The sequence below is a fragment of the Chrysochloris asiatica genome, unplaced genomic scaffold (genome assembly GCF_000296735.1).
Source record: "Chrysochloris asiatica unplaced genomic scaffold, ChrAsi1.0 scaffold00159, whole genome shotgun sequence".
In the NCBI taxonomy this organism is placed as follows: domain Eukaryota; kingdom Metazoa; phylum Chordata; class Mammalia; order Afrosoricida; family Chrysochloridae; genus Chrysochloris; species Chrysochloris asiatica.
Window position 1 is genome coordinate 3,848,337 of NW_006408677.1, and position 21,589 is coordinate 3,869,925.

The 21,589-nt window shown below is 39.5% G+C and overlaps 1 protein-coding gene across 2 annotated transcripts in view; it reads left to right on the forward strand.

Moving 5' to 3' along the window:
• MORC4 (MORC family CW-type zinc finger 4) overlaps positions 1 to 21,589 on the forward strand; it is an 85,926-nt gene that overhangs the window by 59,378 nt on the left and 4,959 nt on the right. For both annotated transcript variants that reach the window (XM_006871049.1, XM_006871050.1), the window contains exons 11-15: positions 2,313 to 2,330; positions 3,413 to 3,541; positions 8,294 to 8,362; positions 9,293 to 9,341; positions 10,735 to 10,910. In XM_006871049.1, coding sequence (XP_006871111.1) covers positions 2,313 to 2,330; positions 3,413 to 3,541; positions 8,294 to 8,362; positions 9,293 to 9,341; positions 10,735 to 10,910 — 441 coding nt within the window. The remainder of the gene's footprint in view (positions 1 to 2,312; positions 2,331 to 3,412; positions 3,542 to 8,293; positions 8,363 to 9,292; positions 9,342 to 10,734; positions 10,911 to 21,589) is intronic.

Below are 21,589 nucleotides of genomic sequence, written 5' to 3' on the forward strand. Positions count from 1 at the left end.
ACTAAGAACTGGTGGCCAGGAGCAGACTTGCAGAATGTGCCCTTTGGAGATGTAAATTATTATATATGCCTGAGTGGGTTTTTTTGTTTGTGTGTTTTTTTTTAAAAGCTAAAGTGGATAGAGAGAAATACTTTTAACTGATGGTATATGAAGGGGATTATAATCAATGTAATGAAACAAGTTATTTGAATTGTTGAATGTGAAACTGATGATGTGCCCTGTAAACTTTCACTCAATCCCCAATAAAAACCTTAAAGTAATAAATAAAAAAAAAAACTTGCTCTCGGCATAATTACATGTTAGATAAAATGTCTTAAGGTGCCTCTCTATCCTCTTTCTGTTTCTTTTCTTCAGCTTACCTTTCACAACTCTGGTGTGGCTCTGTAGGGTAAACATTGGACTGCTTACTAAGGTCTGCAATTCAAACCCACCAGCCAGTCCACGGAAACCTTCCACATTGTCGCTGTGAGTCCTAACCAACTGGACAGCATTTTACAACAGCAACTTCTATTATATATGGGATGTCAGAAGAGACACTGAAATTTGCTCTCCAGCGTACAGATGCTAAAGCAAATGGAAGAAATGAGGAAGGCCAAGAGCTCAACAGAAAAATTTTCAAAGATCAGCTCGAGAAGATAAAGCCAAATATTACAATAAAATGTGCAAAGATCTGGACTCAGAAAACAAGAAAGGAAGAACACGCTCAGCATTTCTCAAGCTGGGGGAACTAAAGAGAAAATTCAAGCCTCGATATTGAAAGATTCTCTGGGCAAATTATTGAATGATGCAGAAAGCATCAAGAGCAGAGGGAAGGAATACACAGAGTCACTGTAACAAAAGGAAATGGTTAATATTGAATCATTTCAAGAGGTAGCAGCATATGGTCAGGAACCAATGATCCTGAAGGAGGAATTCTAAGGTGCCAGTATTGAAGGAATTGGCAAAGAACAAGGCACCAGGAATTGATGGAATAAAAATTAAAATCTTTCAAGAAAGTGAATGGGCACAGGAGGCACTCAGTCATCTCTGCCAAGAAATTTGAAAGACAACTATCTGGCCGACTGATTAGAAGAGATCTGTATTTGTGCCCATTCCAAAGAGAGGTGACCCAACGGAATGCGGAAATCATCGGACAATCTTTTTGATATCCCATACGAATTTAGTTTTGCTAAAGGTAATACAGAAACAGCTGCAATCAGTACATTGACAGAGAACCTCCAGAGGTTCAAATCGGATTCAGAAGAGGCCGTGGAATGAGGGATATCATTGCTGATATCTGATGGATCTTGGCTCAAAGCAGAGAATATCAGAAAGATGTTTACCTGTGCTTTATTGACTACGCAGAGGCTTTCGATTGTGTGGATCATGACAAGCTATGGACAGCATTGTGAAGTATGAGTATTCCTGAACACTTAATTGTGCTCATGAGGAATGTGTACCTGGACCAAGAGCCAGTTGTTCAAACAGAACATGGGAACACTGTATGTTTTAAAATTGGGAAAGGTGTGAGACAGGGTTGTGTTCTTTCACCATACTTATGCTGAGCAAATAATCCAAGAAGCTGGGTTCTATGAAGGAAAATGTGGCATCAGGATTGGAGGAAGACTCATTAACAACCTGCAATATGTACATGATACAACCTTGCTTGCTGAAAGTGAAGAGGATTTAAAGCATTTACTGATGAAGATCAAAGAGCACAGCCTTCGGTATGGATTACATCTCATTGTAAAGGAAACAAAAATCCTCACCACTGGACCAATAAACAACATTCTTATCAGTGGAGAAAAGATTGAAGTTGTCATGGACTTCATTCTTCTTGGATCAACTATCAACACTCATGGAAGCAGCAGTCAGGAAATCAAAGGGTGTATTGCATTAGGCAAATCTGCTGCACAAGACCTTTTTAAAGTGTTGTTTTAAAAAGTTGTTTAAAGAGCAAAGATGTCAGCTTGAGGACTAAGGTGCGCCTGACCCAAGCCATGGTATTTTCAGTAACCTCATATGCATGCGAAAGCTGGACAGTGAATAATGAAGACTGTAGAAGAATTGATGCTTTTGAGTTATCGTGTTGGAGGAGACTATTGAAAGTTCCATGGGCTGCCAAAAGAACCAATAGATCCGTTTGGAAGAAGTGCAGCCAGAGTGATCCTTGGAGGCCAAGATGGTCAAACTTTGTCTCTCATACTTCGGGCATATTTTCAGGAGGGACCAGTTGCTGGAGAAAGATACCATATTTGGTAAGGTGAAGGGTCAGAGAAAAAAAGACCCCCAACGAGATGGATTAGCCAAGTGGCAGCATGGATGGACTCAAGTGTGGCAACAGTGGTGAGGTTGGCCCAGGATCGGGCAGTGTTTCGTTCTGCTGTGCATAGGGTTGCTATGGGTCGGTACCGACTCGATGGCACCTAACAACAACACCTCTTTTCATAGGGAAACAAAGTCACCCTAAGGTATAGATGACTGTTAAGTTGAGGGAGGGGAAGAGAGATACGGACGTTAACAATGGAACTGAAAATGTTTTATCTTAATAATTTTTGGTCTGGAGCCAATTTATCTAGTTAGAAAAAAATTTCAAATTTCTGTTAATTTTTAATGTTATCATTGGCAATATTAATCAAATAAAATTTTTACTGGCTTACCTGTATGAACAAAGACGTTTCTAAATGGGAAAAAAGAGAATTTGTGAATCTGCCGAAACTGGATATGTTTTGATGATAATGCTTCAATGACTGTTGTAAATGTTTTAATAAACTTGTCGTGGAATTCATCAGAAGTAAGCAAAAGGTCTCTATGGGTTTTAATCTTTGGAAATACTGTGATCTATATTGTTGTTGTTAAGTTCTGTCGAGTCAGTTCTGACCCATAGTGACCCTTGCAGTTCCAACTGACCCTGTGCTTATTTTATAGTGCCATACCAGGACTCCATTGTGAGATATATTTATAATTTATTTCCTAGTTAGTATATTTTATAGTCAAAGTTATCCTATTGTTTGTTAGAACAAGAGATTCTAGGGTAATACTACTAATTTCCATAAATATGGTAGCTCTCCATATTGGTGCTCGTTATTATTTTTCACATCCTTGTCTGGTATGTTGTTGTGAGTCGCGGAGTCCGTTCCAGCTCTCAGCAACCCTGTATAGAATGTCTGAGAGCTGCTGGTGGGTTTGAGCTTGCGTATCCTACAGTGCTTACCCTACAGTGCCATACCCTGGCTCATATCTGGTATATCGTATGTCATTATTGTATCTGGGAAGTTCAAAATACATACATTTTAGGTAACTAGACGAGCAGTTCTAACACATTTCATATATAAAGTCATGTTCTTTACTTTTAGGGTATGCTTGTCTAATGTAAGGTAAAACTTGGAACTGGGAATACTCAGCTTCATCCTTTTTACTTTTCCCCACTCAGGAAGGTTCCTGACCAGACATGGGTACAGTGTGATGAGTGTCTTAAGTGGAGGAAGCTTCCTGGCAAGGTTGATCCATCTACATTACCTGCAAGATGGTTTTGTTACTATAATTCCCATCCAAAATACAGGTAAAGTTCTTAGACTCCATAGTATGTTTGAGATCTAACCCTTTATTTGTTTCTATTTCAAAAATACTTTTCACTCCAGCCCACACTTTACACTCTCTCTCCACCCTGACATTCAAGCACCTCTGTTAACTGGTCCTACCATCCCTATGCAGCCTTATTTTTCGTTGTACCTTAACAATAGCCCTATGGTTTAACCAGGACTGTGGTTTCACTATTCCCACACTTGTTGTTATGTGCCGTAGAGTTGGTTCCAACTTGTGGAAATCCTGTTTAGGGTTTCCGAAGAGCTGCTGGTGGGTTTGAATCACTGACCTTGCAGTTTCAAACTGATGTTGTGGCCCAGTGCTTTAACCTACAGCAACATAGCAGGACTCCCACATGTGCCAATGCATATTTACTTCTTGATTTTGTATAATTCCTCTTGCTTATTACCTCATGTATTCCAACTGCTTATCCAAATTACATACCGCTGAGGATCTTCTATGCTACCCTTTTCCTGTTGACAGTAATTTGCAGTGATCTTTGTCTGACTTCCTATGGTATCATTCCTTGACAATTTCCACATACTCTTATATTTTTTGGAGGGTTTTCATGTGTCTGTGCTTTGACTTTTCAAGACATTGTGTATATTCTTTGAGAGCAATGGTCCTTCATTCTAGGTTGATATGGTGATTTTCTTCCTATACTTAATATACCTGAGTCTCTGTTACAGTACTTACTGTACACTGAAATATTTATGTGTTTATCTTACTAGTATGTTATATGCCGCTTGCAGCATCTTACATCGATTATGTTGTTGTTAAGTGCTGCTGAGTCAGTTACAACTCATAGAAACCCTGTATAGGGTTTCTGAGGCTAAATCTTTGTGGTAGCAGAAATCTTCATCTTTCTCCTACTAGTGGGCTTGAACCCCGAATCATGTGGTTCTCACAGTTCATTCCTTATCCTACAGAGCCACTGTACTCCCTTATGTATTACAGCATATCCATTGAATTGTAAACTTCAATTTAACAAATATTTATTGAATTGACTAGGTAGTCTATAGTTCATAATAATAGGTTCAAATGTAACTTGCTTTAAAAATTATTCTCTATTCGCAGGATATGTGCTAAAACATATGGTTGGTTTGAACCACAGGGTCGGCAGTTCAAACTCACCAGCCACTCCTCAGAAACCCTGTACAGGGTCGCTATGAGTTGGAAGTGACTTGGTGGCACTTAACATCAACAACAAATGTGCTAAAATGGAATATGCTTTTTAGGGGGGAAAAAAGTTTTAAAATGGAGAAAATTTAATAAAGTCAACAACAGGTCTATAATGGAGCTGTTGGTGGCTTAGTGGGTTGTGCGCTGGACTGGTAACCACAAGATCAGCAGTTCAAGTCCACCAGGCACTCTGGGGGAGAAAGAGAGGCTTTCTGTCTTGGTGTAGCACTGTGGGATAATGCACGGGACTGCAAAGTCAGTTTAAACCACAAGGTCGGTGGATCAAACTCACCAGCCACTCCTTGGAAACTCTATACAAGGTTGCTAGGAGTCAAAATTGACTTGAGAATTCTTAAACAACAACAAAGATTACAGCCTCGGAAACCCTACATAGGGTTGCTATGAGTTGGAATAGACTCCATGCACACCACCACCACCAGGTCTATAGTGGAGTCCTGATGTGGCGCTGTAGGATAAGCATTGGACTGCTAGCCACAAGATTGATGGTTCAAACCCACCAGCTGCTTCTCAGAAACCCTATACAGGGTCACTATGAGTTGGAACCAACTTGAAGACATTTAACAACAATAGGTCTATAATAGGAACCTCGGTGGCACAATGGGTTAAATGTTTGGCTGTTAAGGCAGTCTGTGAAGATTTATAGCCCTATGGGTAATTCTACTCTGGCCTAAAGGTTCACTATTAAAGGTATTTGAATTGAAGGCAGTGGATATGGTTTTATTTAAGGTCTACCATGTGTAACTCACCAGCTGCTCCTTGGAAACCTTATACAGGGTTATTTTGAGTCGAAACCAACTTGATAGCACTTAATAACAACAAGAACATCATGTGTAAGCATTTTCCCATAGATTTCCAGGTGTGCCTAAGCACCTCTCCCTGGAACAGAAATGGGATTGTGTGATTAGAATATGGAGCTGAGTGTTTTAGAAGTCTTATTTCTGAATCCTGTCTCTCCTGCCAGTTTTCCCTTAGTCTGGGCCACTTTGCCACCCTACGAAATGGGTATAACATAGCTTAATAAAGATGTTACTTTTAATTGTTTCTAATATTATTTTTGGCTATAGATTAAGTTTTCTAGTACTTTTCAGTTTTATCTCCTAAAATTTTCTTCTTCATGATGTATATATATCAAGTGCTTTTTCAACTATTGTTGTTGTTATTGTTTAGTGCCGTCGAGTCGATCCCGACCCATAGTGACCCTGTGTAGGGTTTCCAAAAAGCAGTTGGTGAACTTGAACTTTTAACCTTGCAGTTCAAATAGAATCTTCCTTTTTCTCCTTTTAGTCTATGTTCAGTTCTTTTATTTATTTGTTTGTTTGTTACAATATAATCTTACTGCTACATTTATCATAGCTTCTGATTTTTTCTTCTTCAGACATCATTACCTAGTCTCAGGGACCCTCCTGCTGCTGGACTGCATCTTAGAAATTAATTTCTTAATATATGAGCAGCCAAAGACCTGCTTCTAGTCTCAGAAATATTCCGTTTATAGAACTTCAAGCAAGTCTCTCTCTCCCTTTTTTTTTTTTCTTTTAATGTTTTTATTGTGAATTGAGTGAAAGTTTATAGGGTAGATCATCAATTTTTACATTCAACAAATCATATACTTTGTTTCATTACAATGATTATAATGCCCTCCATGTACCATCAGTTAACAATATTTCTCGCTATTCATTTTAACTCTTTTTTTTTTAAATAAAAAACAATAAATTACCAAAAGGCACATTCTGAAAGCCTGCCTCCTGGCCACCAGCTCTCAGTCCCTCTCTTTCTCTAAGACTAGAGTCTTCAGCTGCTCCCCCTGTTCATGTCCCCGTCTCTGTCCCCATCACTGGTTTAGCTAATTCTCTGGATAAGGTCTCGCAATCCACTTGCACTCTTCTCCCTTGATGGTCCTAGGGTCCTTTTTTCTGGACTTTAAGATGAACTATTCCCCCATTTTTGTTACAAAACTTCTACTTTGCAATTGTGATAGTCACAGTTAGTCATGATAACATTTACTCATTATTGAATCTTAAGAATCTTATCCCCATCTCTTTTCACCAGAACCATCTAGACAAAACTGTTCAGTTGGGACTCTGTCTTACCCCCGTACACTCTTAAACTCCTTTTTTTTTTTTTGGTAAAATAAGCTTTTATTGTGAACTGAGTGATAGTTTATATGGGAGAGCATCAGCTTTGATTGCAGTGATTTCAATCCCCTCCATGCGTCATCATTCAACAGCGTTTGCTTCCTGAAAAATCCCTCTGTTTTTTTGTTTGTTTTTTGATGTACGCTGAAGCACTCAAGAATATATAACCATTCAAGCAACTGAAGGGTATACCCTGCAAGCCTGCCCCCTGCTGCCAGCACACAGCTCCTCTCCCTCCTTGAGTCTAAAGTCCCCAGCCAATCCATCTCTCCATGTCATTGTCTCTGCCTACATCTCTGGCATCGCTGCTTCTCTTCTCCCTTGATGATCCCAGAGTCCTCTGCTCCTGGACTGCAAGATCATCCACTCCCCTCCTTTTGTTACAAAACATCTACCTTTACATTTGCAACACTCACGGTCAGTCCTGATAGCAGTTATTCATTATTGAACCACAAGAGACCTATCCTAACCATGTCCTTTCACCAGTCCTGTCCAGACAGGTTGGAAACTACTCAGTGGAGATTCTACCTTTCCCCGTACCCTCTGAAACTAGGCTCCCTCTTAAAAAAAACTTGTAAGCCAGTCACTTAATGCTTTTGTTGCCCCCCTCCCCCATTTTGGTCTAAGTAGCCCATCCCTGTCAACCCTGTATACATAAGGGGTGGAAGTGATCCTTGCTGTAAAGATTCATTCCCTCTTTTAAACTACTACATCCATAAGCATAGGTCAAGTTCATCAAATTGTAGTGGATTACACTCTTTTTCCTCCTCTTCCTTCTTCTAGTCGAATTCTGATCAGTCATTGAAGCTAGGTCAGATGGTTACTATGTGCAAATATGGGGTCGTTCTTGTGCATCTCTCCTCACTTCACATCAGCTAGATGCTTCACTCTCCGCTCTAGTCTTCTGTGACTATGTCCTTGGGCTCAGGAGTCCCCAGGTCTCACTATACTGCTAGCCAACCAAGTTGCAATCCAGGTTGACAGGAGTCCATTGAATGTGGTCGGACTTAGCTCACAGCTTCATTGCTGTTTTTCCCTTACTTCCGCTTATTGATAGACCAATGTGGTCACCAGCAAGATTACATGCCAAGCAAGTCTCTATTATGCTTGAACTTTCCTGTGTAAAAATAGACATTGTACTTTTTCCTGTTTAGCATAATGTGAATCTTCAGAGAAAGGTGACTTATATATATACCAGAATAATTACATGATGTGATTCTTTGAAATGAAGAGCTATGAAGAGCTACTACAGGTTAGCCTGCACACAGGTTTTTGTGATATGGTAGGATCTGATTTCTAATGTTAAAGGATTGTTAACCTGCCTTGTCATATTTCTGAACAAAGGTAAAGAGCACATTGTACCTTGAATAGATGATTTCTTCTCTCTACTGCAGGAGATGCTCTGTTCCAGAGGAACAACACCTCATTGATGAAAACCTGCACTTGAGCAAAGCTAAGAAACAGTTGAGTATTCCTGAAGAAGGTATTCTATATCATAGAGTAGAGGAGACTGAGATCCTAATAGGATGGGGGAGTTTTGAGAAGGCAGATGATGATGGTGGTGGTGGTGGTGGTGGTGGTGGTGGTGATGATGATGATGATGATGGTGATGGTGATGCTGATGATGATTTTAGTTCTTAATGATTTTCCTCCTCACATCTCTGCTCTTCCAATCCTTTTTTCCTTCTTACCATCTTCTGAATGTCTCAACTAGTATTTACATAGATAGATAGATAGCTGCCGTCGAGTGGAGTCCAACTCATGGCAACCTTATGTACAACAGAACGAAAAGCTGTGCGGTCCTGCGTCATCCTCACAATCGCCGGCATGATCGAGTCCATCGTTGAGGCTATTGTGCCAGTCCATCTCACCGAGGGTCTCCCTCCCCCTCCCTGGCCCTCTACTTCACCAAACAGGATGTTCTCCTCCAGCGATTCCTGATGACGTGCCCAAAGCAAGCGAGTCGGACAGTGTTCTGTTATAACCCATTGATCCATAAGGTTTTCATTGGCTATTTTTTGGAAGTAGATTGCCAGGCCTTTCTTCCTAGTCTGTCTTAGTCTGGAAGCTCCGCTGAAACCTGTCCACCATGGGTGACCCTGCTGGTATTTGAAATACCAGTGGCATAGCTTCCAGCATCACAACAACACGCAAGCTACCACAGTACGTGGTTTTTTGTTTTTGTTTTTCCAACTAGTCTTTAGTCCCTTTTTATTTGGTGGGGCATACTAAATCTCTTCAGTAGCATGGTTCAGGAAGGAACCTTTAGTTACTCAATGGAGCCGATGATATTTCTAATTTTGAAGAGACATTATAATCTAAGTCTAGAATTGATAATCCATTTCAAATTGAGACGTTTTATGAGTGAACTAAATAACAGTTTTATCTTCTAGAGATCAGACTGTTGAGAAGAAGGTGCCTGTGGAAAATGAGAACCACCAGGTGAGAACCATAGCATCCCCTTTCTGTACTCACTCAAAACTTTCCCCAACAGTGTTGTACATAGGTTAGAGGAAGCAGAAATCTGGCAAGCTGCGTAGAAAGAATGAACTCTTTCTTCTGGTGGTCTCTTTTTTTGTTCATTGGAGCTCTTTTGGTTCTACTTAGATCTACTACTGAGGTACTATGCTCAGATTATCAAACACATTTCACAGAATATAGAAGAGACAAGTCATTATTTCCCGGCTTTAGAATGAGTACTGATTCTGGGCATGTGAATATCACATGCCATGATGCAGAATATTCAGAATTGTGTTCCAACCTTACACAGCCTGCTCCTGTTGACGGTCTGGTTTTTCCCAGTCACCTTTCTTAGGATGCCAGGATTCAGGGGGTGATTCCTTCCTCTTTCCTCTTGGGAAGGAGTGGTTCTTTGTGCTCTTCCCCCATCCCTGCTTTTGGGCTGGCTGGCTTTATAAAGACTCTGCTGTTTTGAATTTTCAGGAGCACTGTCTCTCGGACATGGTTGCCCAGCTCCGGACGCTGAAGGGTGCAATAAGGTTGGCCGTCCTTTCAGGACACTCCTTTCCTGACAGCCACCATAGCACCCAGATATCTTCCTGACCCAACCTTGCCTTTCTGCATGATTTTTCTCGTACCCAGACAGACCTGCTAGTCGCATGTTAGATTCACCTTCCATCTGTTTTGTGTGGGCAGGTCACACTGGTGAGGAGAGAGGCAATTTACTAGTCTTTCTTCTTTTGACATGCGGCCAAGACCCAGGCATATGAAGGATCAGGCTTCATATTCTAATGTCTTTGTTTAATAGTCTGATCTAGAGATAGGAGATTTTCTGGGATTGCCCTGTCCTCATTCAGTTTTCCTCCCCCTTTGTATTCCTTCACTTTAATCATTCATACTGTTTTCATAAGCTGGCTCTCCCACAAGAATCCAGGTGCATGTGTCTGTGTGTATTTATGTTAGTCTCTTGCATGCATTTCTCCAAGAACAGCACATTCCTTGCTGCGATGCTTTTTCCCTCTATTCCTACCCCTCATCACATATCTCAGAGGACTGAAAGCCCAGCCTCAGACTGGGTCACAAAAGATAATTAGATGGTGATTAGGGTGCCTGGGTTTATGTTGTGGGTGGGATAACTCTAGGAGTTGAAAAGTACTTTGGGGGAGGTCTTTTAGTGTTCATCTGATAAGGTTGTTAACTGAACTTACCTGGGTTGAGTGTTTTAGTGTACTTTACTGCTCACTGTTTGTTTTGTATACGAAACAGATTCTTTTTGTTTGGTGAAGTGTTCTTTCCTAGCATCAGAAGGATTGACTCATCTTTTGGTATCTGGTTTGAAATTGGGATTTTTATGAAGCATTTCTTTCTTTGCTAGGTATTCATGAATCCACCGAAGATCCCTACTGTTCAGGATATGGCTGGATTTAATAACAAGACAGTTGGTTGTGAGGAAGTTGATAGCCCTCGCCTGCCTCCATCCATTGAAAAAGAAGGCAGAATACCTCCTCTTCGACTTAAATCTCTGGATTCTAGTGTGTTTCGCTCTTCCAGGTAGATTTTTTTTTTTTTTTAAAGGATAATCTCCCCTCAATAGTAAGCCCCAGGGCCCATTTTCCAGTACCATAAGTTGGTCTGTTTTATCATGTTTATGATTCTTTAATGCTTAGCATGGAATTAAGAGGGATAAAAACCATTTGAGCTTGCTAGAATTGTGTATTACCTGTTCCCTTAATTTTTCCGACATTCCAACTGCTATGTAAAATGTGTCTTTATTTACTGAATGTGTATTATGTCTATACATTGGGCTGAAAATTGTGCAAGTGAAATAATGGATGTGGAAACTCTTTGAAAAGTATTAAGTGCTTTCCTTAAATTTATGGATATTGAAATCTTCTGTGGCTAGTTATGTATAAAAATAACTTAGAAGTTGGTCTCAGCCACTTGGTAAGCCTTTCGTGCTCATTGTTTTCTGGAGTAAATTATTCATGCTTTGCTTGTTCTTCATTAAGTACCTCATTAATATTATTTTGTTGGTCTTTATAACAGGAAGGAGCATAATTCTTCTTTTTGTAACTTTCAAGAGTATTTAAGGCATGGGTATGACTGCACCCATACTGCCAAGCTCCTAATTGTGACCCCCTTGCTTTCTCTTTTCTGCTGTGCTGCTCTCTTCTGGCAGAGCTGAGCCATGGGGCTCACACAGAGTTGCTCTCTAATAGTAGAAACATCTACCGTCATCATATTATACAGTGGGATGTGAACTTCTTATTGACCCATTTCAGTCTGGCTCTCTTTTTAGCAAATTATTGGATACAGGCAACAGAACCCATAATGTAGAAATTACTCCTGGTTTCCCCTTCCCCTGCTCCCTCTCATTACTGGTTATTTCCCCAATTTTCTGCTTCTTAGGCAAGTTCTTTCAGCTTTTTGTTTAGGCAAATATCTCTATAGATGTGATTATATCTGTTCAGCGATTCTTCTACAATTATTCCTGGTAGATATTGGAAGGCGTCATGACCCACTGAACGTTAACAAAAAAATCTCAAGAGAAAGTAAGTTTTTAGGAGTGAAGCTAATGAAACTCTAAAACAGTTGAAAGTATGTATGAAAGCATCTACAACAGTGCAGTGCCTATAGTTTTTGTGTTGGTTTGCCATCAAGACGGTTCCAACTCATAGTGACCCTGTAATGGCTGGTAAGTTTGAACCACCAACCTTGCGGTCCAGGGCTTATCCTACAATGCTACAATAGGTACTCAATAAGCATTGATTCTGAATCTTATTGAAGGAACAATTCCTAAGATTGAATTATGCAGCAAGGGGAAAGAAATACAGTTCAGCCTTAATCTTAGGAGCTTGAACCTAATCCTTCCCTGAGTCCATCTTACCCTTTCTAATTTCCACTGGAGGTTGGGAGAGGTGTAGAATGAGCGCTGTGTGGTTTTGGGCATTGCCCTTGAAGGTTATCCTTTTTCTCCTATGGCCTCCCTCCTGCGCCCCCTCCCCCCAGTGGTTCTTTTGTAACCAAGTAGTGGTTTTTAGTAACCTAAGTGCTAACTTTATGGATGTGTGCATTTTATGAATGCAGTGTGGCAGTACTTCCATTGGGTGGCATACTTTGTCAGTCTCTATTGGGATTTTTGGTATAAGTCTTTGTGGAACTGCTATATCTAGAGTGGAGTTTTTGTTGTAGAAGACAGATCAAACAAAGATACTTTGACCATTTATACATGTTTTTAATCTATTGAGACTATGATTCTTTTATAAAAAGAGAGCCACGATGATGGATGCTGTTAATGTCATGTGTTAACATAAGTTCAGGAAATGATAATGATTATGTCGTTTAAAGCTACATGTATAAGGGGATTCAGATTGATTAAGAAGAGTCTGCATTTTCTGTTTGGCTAGAAAAGAGGCATTTAAGAGCTTAGTATAGTATATAGGGTTTCTGGTAAAGTAATGGTAATGGGATAATAGGTTTCATCATGAGTAATATAGCTTTCCTTGCCTCATTGTCAAAACCTGAAGCTGGTATTATATACAGTACAGCTTTCTATCTCTAGATAAAATAAAGCCTACACTATCCAAGAGAGTTTTAAAGAGTTCCAGCCGTGCAGCTTGCATGCCCTTAGCAGAAAACGCAGGGATGTTACTGGAAATAGCTTTGATTCTTACAAATGTAGAAAGGAGGGGACTTGTAGTAAATATTTTTCAGCCAGTATGTAAGCAGACATATAACCTGCTAGTGGAAGACAGCTTATTTCTGTTAAAGGAAATAATCCCTGCTGTTTATTTAGTCTATGTATATTTGAGTGTTTACAATATAGAAGCTACTGTTTTAGGGCAGTGAGGAAATCAGTGAAGGAGCTTATAATAGTTCTAGGAGCGATATAAAATTAGGTCTCAAGTAACCAGAAGCATATGGAGAAAGGGAAAAAATTGATTGGATGTAATTTATTTAGGTAGAGTCCTGGTGTCACACTCTAGGATAAACACTGGGCAGAAAGATCGGTTTGAACCACCAAGTTGGTGATTCAGACTCACCAGCCAGCCGCTCCTCAGAAACCCTATGGGTCATTATGAGTCGGAATCGATTCAATGGCACTTAACAACAACAACAAATTTATTTCGGTATTTAAAACAACTTTTGAGTAAGCCATAAGCTAGTTAGTTCATGCTTCAAAAAGAAACGTCTGAATTACACTGTAATATGGGAGAACAGGAGGGACATTTTAATATATTTTAAGGGAGTATTTGAAACAAACAAGGAGTAGAAATAGGACAATTTTAGAAATAAATTAGATTAACTCAAGGGCCAGTATTACCATTTTAAAATATGATTTGGGAGAACAATTTCCAAAATGGAGAAGTAAGCATGGTGGGCTTTCTTCACAACTAATAAACATTTAACTGAAGAAAATTATATATACATATATAAAAACAAAATAAGCATTTAAAGTTTTTGTAAATTGTCTTAAGAGCGTAGAACAAGAAGAGAAATAAGTATGCAAGAATCTACTAAAACTTAATAAAAACGTCAAGAGTCTTTGGAATTTGAGACATAGCCTGCTCTCTCTGCCACCAAGCGCTGCCTTATGAAAGCTATTCTGAGAGCTCTAATACAGGCGGGTGCAGGCAAGAAGATGTGGACTCCCTCTTCCCCTAACTCTAGAGGAAGTGTTTCTTATATTCCCCAGTCCCAAACAAATTGTAGAAGCTCTATTCCAGGCAAACCTGAGAAGACAAGGTCTCTCTTTCCCTGCCTACCTCCCTTTATCCCCACCTAGCTCCTACTCATAGGGTGGAAGCAGTACCCCAGGTGGAGCAAGCTGAGAATACTAGGCCCCTACATAGCCCACCCCAGCTTGCTCATAGAGCAAAGATTCAACACTGGGAGGAGCAAGCAAGGACACTAGGGCCACAACCATTTCTTGTGACATAGAGGTTCTGCCCAGCGAGAGAGGCAGGCTTTCAGGAAGAGAAACTCCATAGCTCTACCCAAGGAAACTGACTTGATTTGGAACAAAGCATGGCAAATTGCTTCTCTAGGGGGATTGCCAAAACCATTGGAATTGGAGATTTGTGGGGAGGGCAGTTAAGAGAGCACTTTGGAGCGCCATGATACAAGTAGCAACAAGCAAAATGGAAGAGCAAAAGGGATAGCCAAGAAGAATCCAGCTGGGATCACAGTTAGTCCTGGGGTCAGAAAGGTTGTGTACTCCTAGATGCACCCACTCAGACGTCATCAGAGCCAGAAGGAAGACAGACTTGAAAGTGTTCCCCAAGTCACGCCCATGCCCAAATCAAAGAACAAAGGACAGAACCTCCCTGGCATTCAGGGCTTCAGCACAATCTCTGACAAGCACTCCTAAATAACCAGTGGAACAGTGAAAGACAGCACAAGAGAAACTAGAAAATATCTTGAGAAGAAAGTGAAAACACAACATACAATATGAGATGAAACTAAACAAATGCTCACCGGGAAACTTATGTTTGCAAATGCTTGTGTTAAAATTGAGCAAATATTTCAGATCAGTAACCTAGCTGTTCACTTTAAGAAGCTACAAGATAAGCCTGAACTCAAACCAACAAAGAAGGAAATCAAGATTAGACGAGAAATAAGTGAAATAAAGAATAGAAAAACAAATCCATTGAGCCTAAAGTGAATTCTTTGAGAAAAGATCAGAAAAATTGATACAATTTCATCTAGATTGACCAGAGAGAGAGAGAGAGAGACGGAACATGTCATATGACTAAAATGAAAAATGGGACATCAGTACTGACCTTCAAAAATAAAAAAAGGATTATTAGGAATAGCTGCGTGTCAGCAATTTAGATAGCTTGGTTGAAATTTATACATTCTTAGAAAAACTGCCAAAACTAATTCAAGAAGAAATAGAAAACCTGAATAGATTAATAACAAGCAAAGAGACTGAATTAATAATCTTTAAAAAAATGAAATTTTACACAGAGAACCCCAGGCCCAGATGGCTTTACTAGTAAATTCTACCAAACATTAAGCAAATTAATACCAAACCCTTCGTAAACTCTTCCAAAAAGTAGTAGAGGATAGAATGTTTTCCAACTCACTGTATGAGGGCCAGTGGTTACCCTGATACCAAAACCAGATAGAAACATCACAAGAAAATAACTGAAGATCATCTCTTACGGAATGGTGTAAAAATCTACAAAACAATATAGCAGTAGAAAAGACAATATATACCGTACACCATGACCAAATGGGATGTGTCCCAAGAATGCAAAAGTGGTTCAACATGAGAACATCAATATAATATACCATATCAATAGAAAAAAGGAGAAAAACTACATGATCGTCTTAATAGATGCAGAAAAATGATTTGACAAAATACTGGTGCTGGTGGTTGTGTGCCATTGAGTCAGTTTGTACTCATAGGGTTTCCAAAGCTCTGAATCTGTACGGGAGTAGAAAACCTTATCTTTTTTCTTTGGAGAAATAGATTTGAACTTCTGATCTTGTGGTTAGCAGCAGAGCTCATAATCCACTATGCTACCAGAACTCCTTGACAAAATACTAGTGTAAATTTAAAACTTTGTTGCTAGGGTTCCCATATATTCCAAACAAAGCATGTTTAAACTTGTCTCTGTAATGTGGATGGCTACAGACAAGTTCTTTCAGTAATATATACATGTGTTAGTCTTGTTAGCAGATTGCTATTTAGTGAATTTATGTAAAATGTATTGCAGTAAAGATGCTAAAACTGTATGTGATCTGGAAGGAGTATACACGTACTATAAAGGGGCCAGGTTTTGGCTTATCTGTGCTTATCATAGTGCCTAAAACTTGTTGTTGTTGTTAGGTGCCATCCAGTTGGCTCCAACTCCTAGCAACCCTATGCACAGCAGAATGAAACACTGCCCGGTCTTGTGCCATCCTCATATTTTTTGTAGGTTTGAGCCCATTGTTGCTGCCACTATGTCAATCCATGTAATTGGGGGTCTTCGTCTTTTTCATTGACCCTCTACTTTTGTAGGAACAGGTTCCTCCTGAAAACATTCCCAAAGTACATGAGACCAAGTCTCTCCATTCTCTATTTTAAAGGAGCATTCTGGCTATACTTCTCTCAACACAAATTTGTTTACTTTCTTTCTGACAGTCCATAGTACTGTTAATATTCTTCTTCCAACACCATAACTCAACTGCATCAATTCTTCTATGGTCTTATTCATTGTCCAGCTTTCACATGCATATTCACAAGCCTATTGAAAATATCATGGCTTGTGTCAGGTACACCTTAGTCCTCAAACTGACATCATTGCTCTTGAACACCTTAAAGAGGTCTTGTGCAGCAGATTTGCCTAATGCAATAATACACTGTTTAATTTCTTGACTGCTACTTCCATGAGTGTTGATGGTTGATCCAAGAAGAATGAAGTCCTTGAAAATGTCAGTCTTTTCGCCATTTATCATGATGTTATTTATTGGTCCAGTTTTTTTTTTAATGTTTTATTGTGAATTATGTGATAGTTTATATGGGAGAACAATAGTTTTACATTCATCCTATTGTATATCGTTTCATTGCCATGGTTATAATTTCCTCCATGCATCATCAACAAACCAAAGGGTTGTCCCCCTGGTCGTCAGCGCATAGCCACTCTCCCTTTCTGGGTCTAAAGTCCCCAGCTGCTCCATCTCTCCACGTCATCATCACTGGCTCCATCTTAGGCATCACTGCTTCTCTGGGTAGGGTCCTGCTCTCCGCTCTGCTCCCTTGATGGTCCCAGGGACCTCCCCGCTCCTAGACTGAAAAGTCAATCACTCTGGTCCTTGCTACAAAACATATGTCTTTACATTTCCAACCCTCACAATCAGTCCTGATAACAGTTATTCACTATTGTATCACAAGAGACCTATCCGCATTTCATTTCATCAGCCCCACCTAGACAGATTGGATAGTACTTAGTGGAGATTTATTGGTCCGGTTTTGAGTTCTTTATATTGAGGTGCAATCCATACCTAAGGGCTGCAGTCATTGACCTTCAGTATTTTAAATACTCTTTGCTTTTCAGTAAGCAAGGTTGCATCATCTGCATATAACAGGTTGTTAATGAGTTTTCTTTGAATCTTGATGTCACATTCTTCTTCTGTACTCCAGCTTCTCAGGTTATTTGCTCTGCATACATATTAATAAGTATGGTGAAAGTAAACAACCCTGGGGTACACCTTTCCTGATTTTAAACTATTAAGTATCTCCTTATTCTGTTCCAACAACTGACTCTTGATGTATGTTATAGATACCTCAAGAGCACAATTTAGTGTTCTGGATTACTCATTCTTCACAGTGTTATCCATAGTGTGTTCTTTCCTTTTGGCTTTCTAACTCCAGCTGTTTGCACATTTCATTATAGTAATTTACTTTCTATTGTTGAACTACCCTTTGCAATTTTCTGTTCAGGTCCCTTCATCCGTTCTTCCATTTGCTTTTGCTTCTCTACACTCAAGAGCAAGTTTCAGAGTTTTCTTCTGACATTTCATTTATGTGCTTTCTTTATTTCCTGTCTTTTTAATGGCTATTTGCTTTCTTCATGGATGATGTTCTTGATATCATCCCATAACTCTTCTGGTTTTCAGTCATTAATGTCTAATGCATCAAATCTGCTCTCTCTCTCTTTTTTTTAACCTGTGGGGTTGTATTGTTTTTTTAAGCCTTTATTGTGAACTGAGCAATAGTTTACATGGGAGAACATTGGCTTTACACCATCCTTTCATTGCAATGATTACAATCTCCTCCATGCATCATTCAACAGTATTTGCTTCCATTCCCCCTGTATTTTTTGGTGTGTGGGGGGGGAGGGGGGTGTTCACAAAAACACTCAGGAACATACAATAATTTAAACAACCAAAGGGCACATTCTGCAAACCTGCCTCCTGGCTGCCAGCACCCAGTTCCTTCCTCTCTTTCCATGAGTTCAGAGTCCTCAGCTGTTCCCTCTCTCCAGGTCCTCATCTCTGCCTCCATCTCTGGTACCGCTGCCTCTTTGGAGAGGGTACAAATTAAGCCAGTGATGATGAAATTAAAGAATTCTACCAACTTCTTAAGTGTGATATTGATCAAGCATGCAATCAAAATGTATTGACAATTACTGGTGATTGGAATGCAAAGGTTGGAAACAAACAGGATGGCCTTGGTGTTAGAAAATATGCCAGAAATCGCATGATTGAATTTTGTAAGACCAATAACTTCTTCATTGCAAATACCTTTTTAAAACTACATGAAAGACACAGGACCTCACAAGATGTAATACACAGAAATCAAATTGACTACATATCTGTGGGAAGGAACAGTGTAAAAAGCTCCATATTATCAGCCAAAACAAGGCCAGGGTCAGACTGTGGAACAGACCAACAATTGCTCATATGCCAGTTCAGGCTGAAGCTGAAGAAAATTAAAACAAGTCCAAGAAAGCTAAAATATGACCAGGAACATATCCCACCTGAATTTTGAGATTATCTCAGTAACAAATTTGATGCATTAGACTCTAATGATAGGACACCAGAAGATTTGTGGGTTAACATCAAGAATGCCATAGAGGAAGAAAGCAAAAGGTCATTAAGACAGTAAACAAAAAAGAAAAATCCAAAATGAATGTCAGAAGAGACTCTGAAACTTGCTCTCCAGCATACAGATGCTATAAAGCAAAAGTAAGAAATGAGGTTAAAAAAGCTGAACACTAAATTCCAAAGGGCAGCTCAAAAGACAAAGTCAAGTATTATAATGAAACATGCAAAAACCTGTAGTCCATCTGGTTAAAGAAAGGAATGTGCAATAAATAATTGGTCTTGCAGAATTTTAACATACGATCTCTAGCATCATATCTAGCTCCAAGGCTGCATTTTTCTGTCTACTGATCCTTCCTCTCTTTTTTTACAATAATCAATTCTTCTAAAGTATTCCTTGTTTTCTGTCCCACTTTCTCATGCATGGCTTGAGTCAGGCACCTCCAAGTTTTCAAAATGACACCTTTGTTCTTTAGCACTTTAAAGTGTTCTTTTGCAGTAGATATGCCTAATGCAAAATGTTGTTTGATTTCTTACATGGTGCTTGCCATGAGTGTTGATGGATGATCCTAGCAAAATGAAGTCATTGAAAACTTCAGTATCCTAGCCATGTAAAATGATTAGTCTAGTTGTGAGGATTTTTTTCCTTTCTTCCTTACATCAACGTGTAATACCTAATGATATTTATCAGGAAGTACTTAAAATCCTCTTAACTTCCAGCAAGCAAAGTTGTGCTATCTGCATATCGCAGGCTGTTACTGAGTCTTCCATCCTGACGCTACCCTCTTCATGTAATACTTTCTCGGATTATTTTCTCGGCATACAGATTGAGTAAATATTTTGAAAAGTATTCAACTCTGGCACATACCTTTCCTGATTTTAAATTATTTAGTATTCCCTTGTCCTGCTCTAATGACTGCCTCTTGGTCTGTATAAAGGTGCACAGAAGTTGGTAGAATTCAATTTCTTCATCATTAGTTTTGCTGGTTGGTCATTATGAGTCGGAACCAACTTGAGGGTACCTATCAAGAACAATATCTGACAGTGTTCTGCTGCCATTCGTAAGGTTTTCAGTGTGTCACCATTCAGAAGTGGTCCTCCACCTCTCCTTCTTCCTAGTCTTTCTTAGTCTGTAAACTGCAGAAAGCTATGCGCTGTGAGTATCCCTGCTGGTATTTTAAATCCTGCTGGTGTAGTTTCCAACATCACAGCAGTACGCAAGCCCCCACAGTATGACAAACTGATAGACAAGTGGTGGTCTTAAGCATAGTAGAAAATATTTGTGAAATGAGTGAGTAAAAAAACATTTCAATAAGAATCTGGGAGTTTCTGTTTCAGTAAAATACCAAACTGATAGTGATAAAACATAGAAACCTATCAGAAATTGTGAATGAGCAGAAACATGGCATTGTGCTTTTTTGTCAGAAAATTTGAAATACTGTATTTAAAACGGGTAATGACCCAAAATGCATCTATGAGGCAATAGAAAATGGAAGACTATGGCAAAAACAAGAAAGATAATGAGAAAATACTGTGTAGTTACAGAAGAATTTCTGGTATGTTATTAATGAACAGGTGGTCTCTGTGAGAACGGATTTGAGATGGAAGAGCCAGTCCTTATGGAGAAATCTCAGAGAACCAATAATGTTGAATGTATGCATTTTTGTGAAGAATGGTTATTCCAGAATATTTACTGTGCTTGTGAGCAACCTGTACATAGACCAAGAGGCAGTCGTTAGAACAGAGCAAGGGGGTACTGTTTTTAAAATCTGGTTTAAAATCTGGAAAGGTGCGTGCCAAGGTTATATACTTGCACCATGCTTATTCAATTTGTATGCATAGCAAAGTATCCTAAAAGCTGGATTATGTGACAAAGAACATGGCATCAGGATTGGAGGAAGACTCCTTAACAACCTACAAAATGCAGATGATACAACCTTGCTGGCTAGAAGCGAAAGAACTTTAAATGTGTAATGATGATGATCAAAGACCACAGCCTTTAGTATGGATTGCACCTCAATGTGAAGAAAACAGAAGTTCTCACAACTAGACCAGTAAATAACATCATAATACATGGAGCAAAGATTGACGTTGTCATAGACTTCATTTTGCCTGCATCAGAGTCCTGGTGTGGCGCTGTGGGTTAATGCGCTAGACTGCAAAGTCGGTTGGAACTGAAAGGTCGGCAGTTCAAGCTCACCAGTTCCTCCTCGGAAATCCTATACAGGGTCGCTATTAGTCAGAACCGACTTGACAGCACTTAACAACAACAACAACAATACTCATAGAAGCAACAGTCAAGAAATCAAATTTGCTTTTAGGCAAATCTGCAGAAGACCTCTAAAATGTGTTAAATAGCAAACCTGTCAGTTAGCAAAATTCTTGAAAGTGTTCAAGGGCAAAGATAGCAGTTTGAGGACTAAGGCACGCCTGACCCAAGGCAAGGTATTTTCAGTCACCTCAAATGCAAGTGAAAGCTAGACAATGAATAAGGAAAACTGTAGAAGAATCGATATATTTGAAGAACAAACAAATCTGTCTTGGAAGAAATGCAGCCAGAATGTTTCTTGGAAACCGGGATGGTAAGACTTCATTTGTCATACTTTGGACATATTATCAGGAGGGACCAGTTCCTGGAGAAGGATAATCATACTTGGTAAAGTAGAGGGTTATTGAAAAAGAGGAGCCACCCC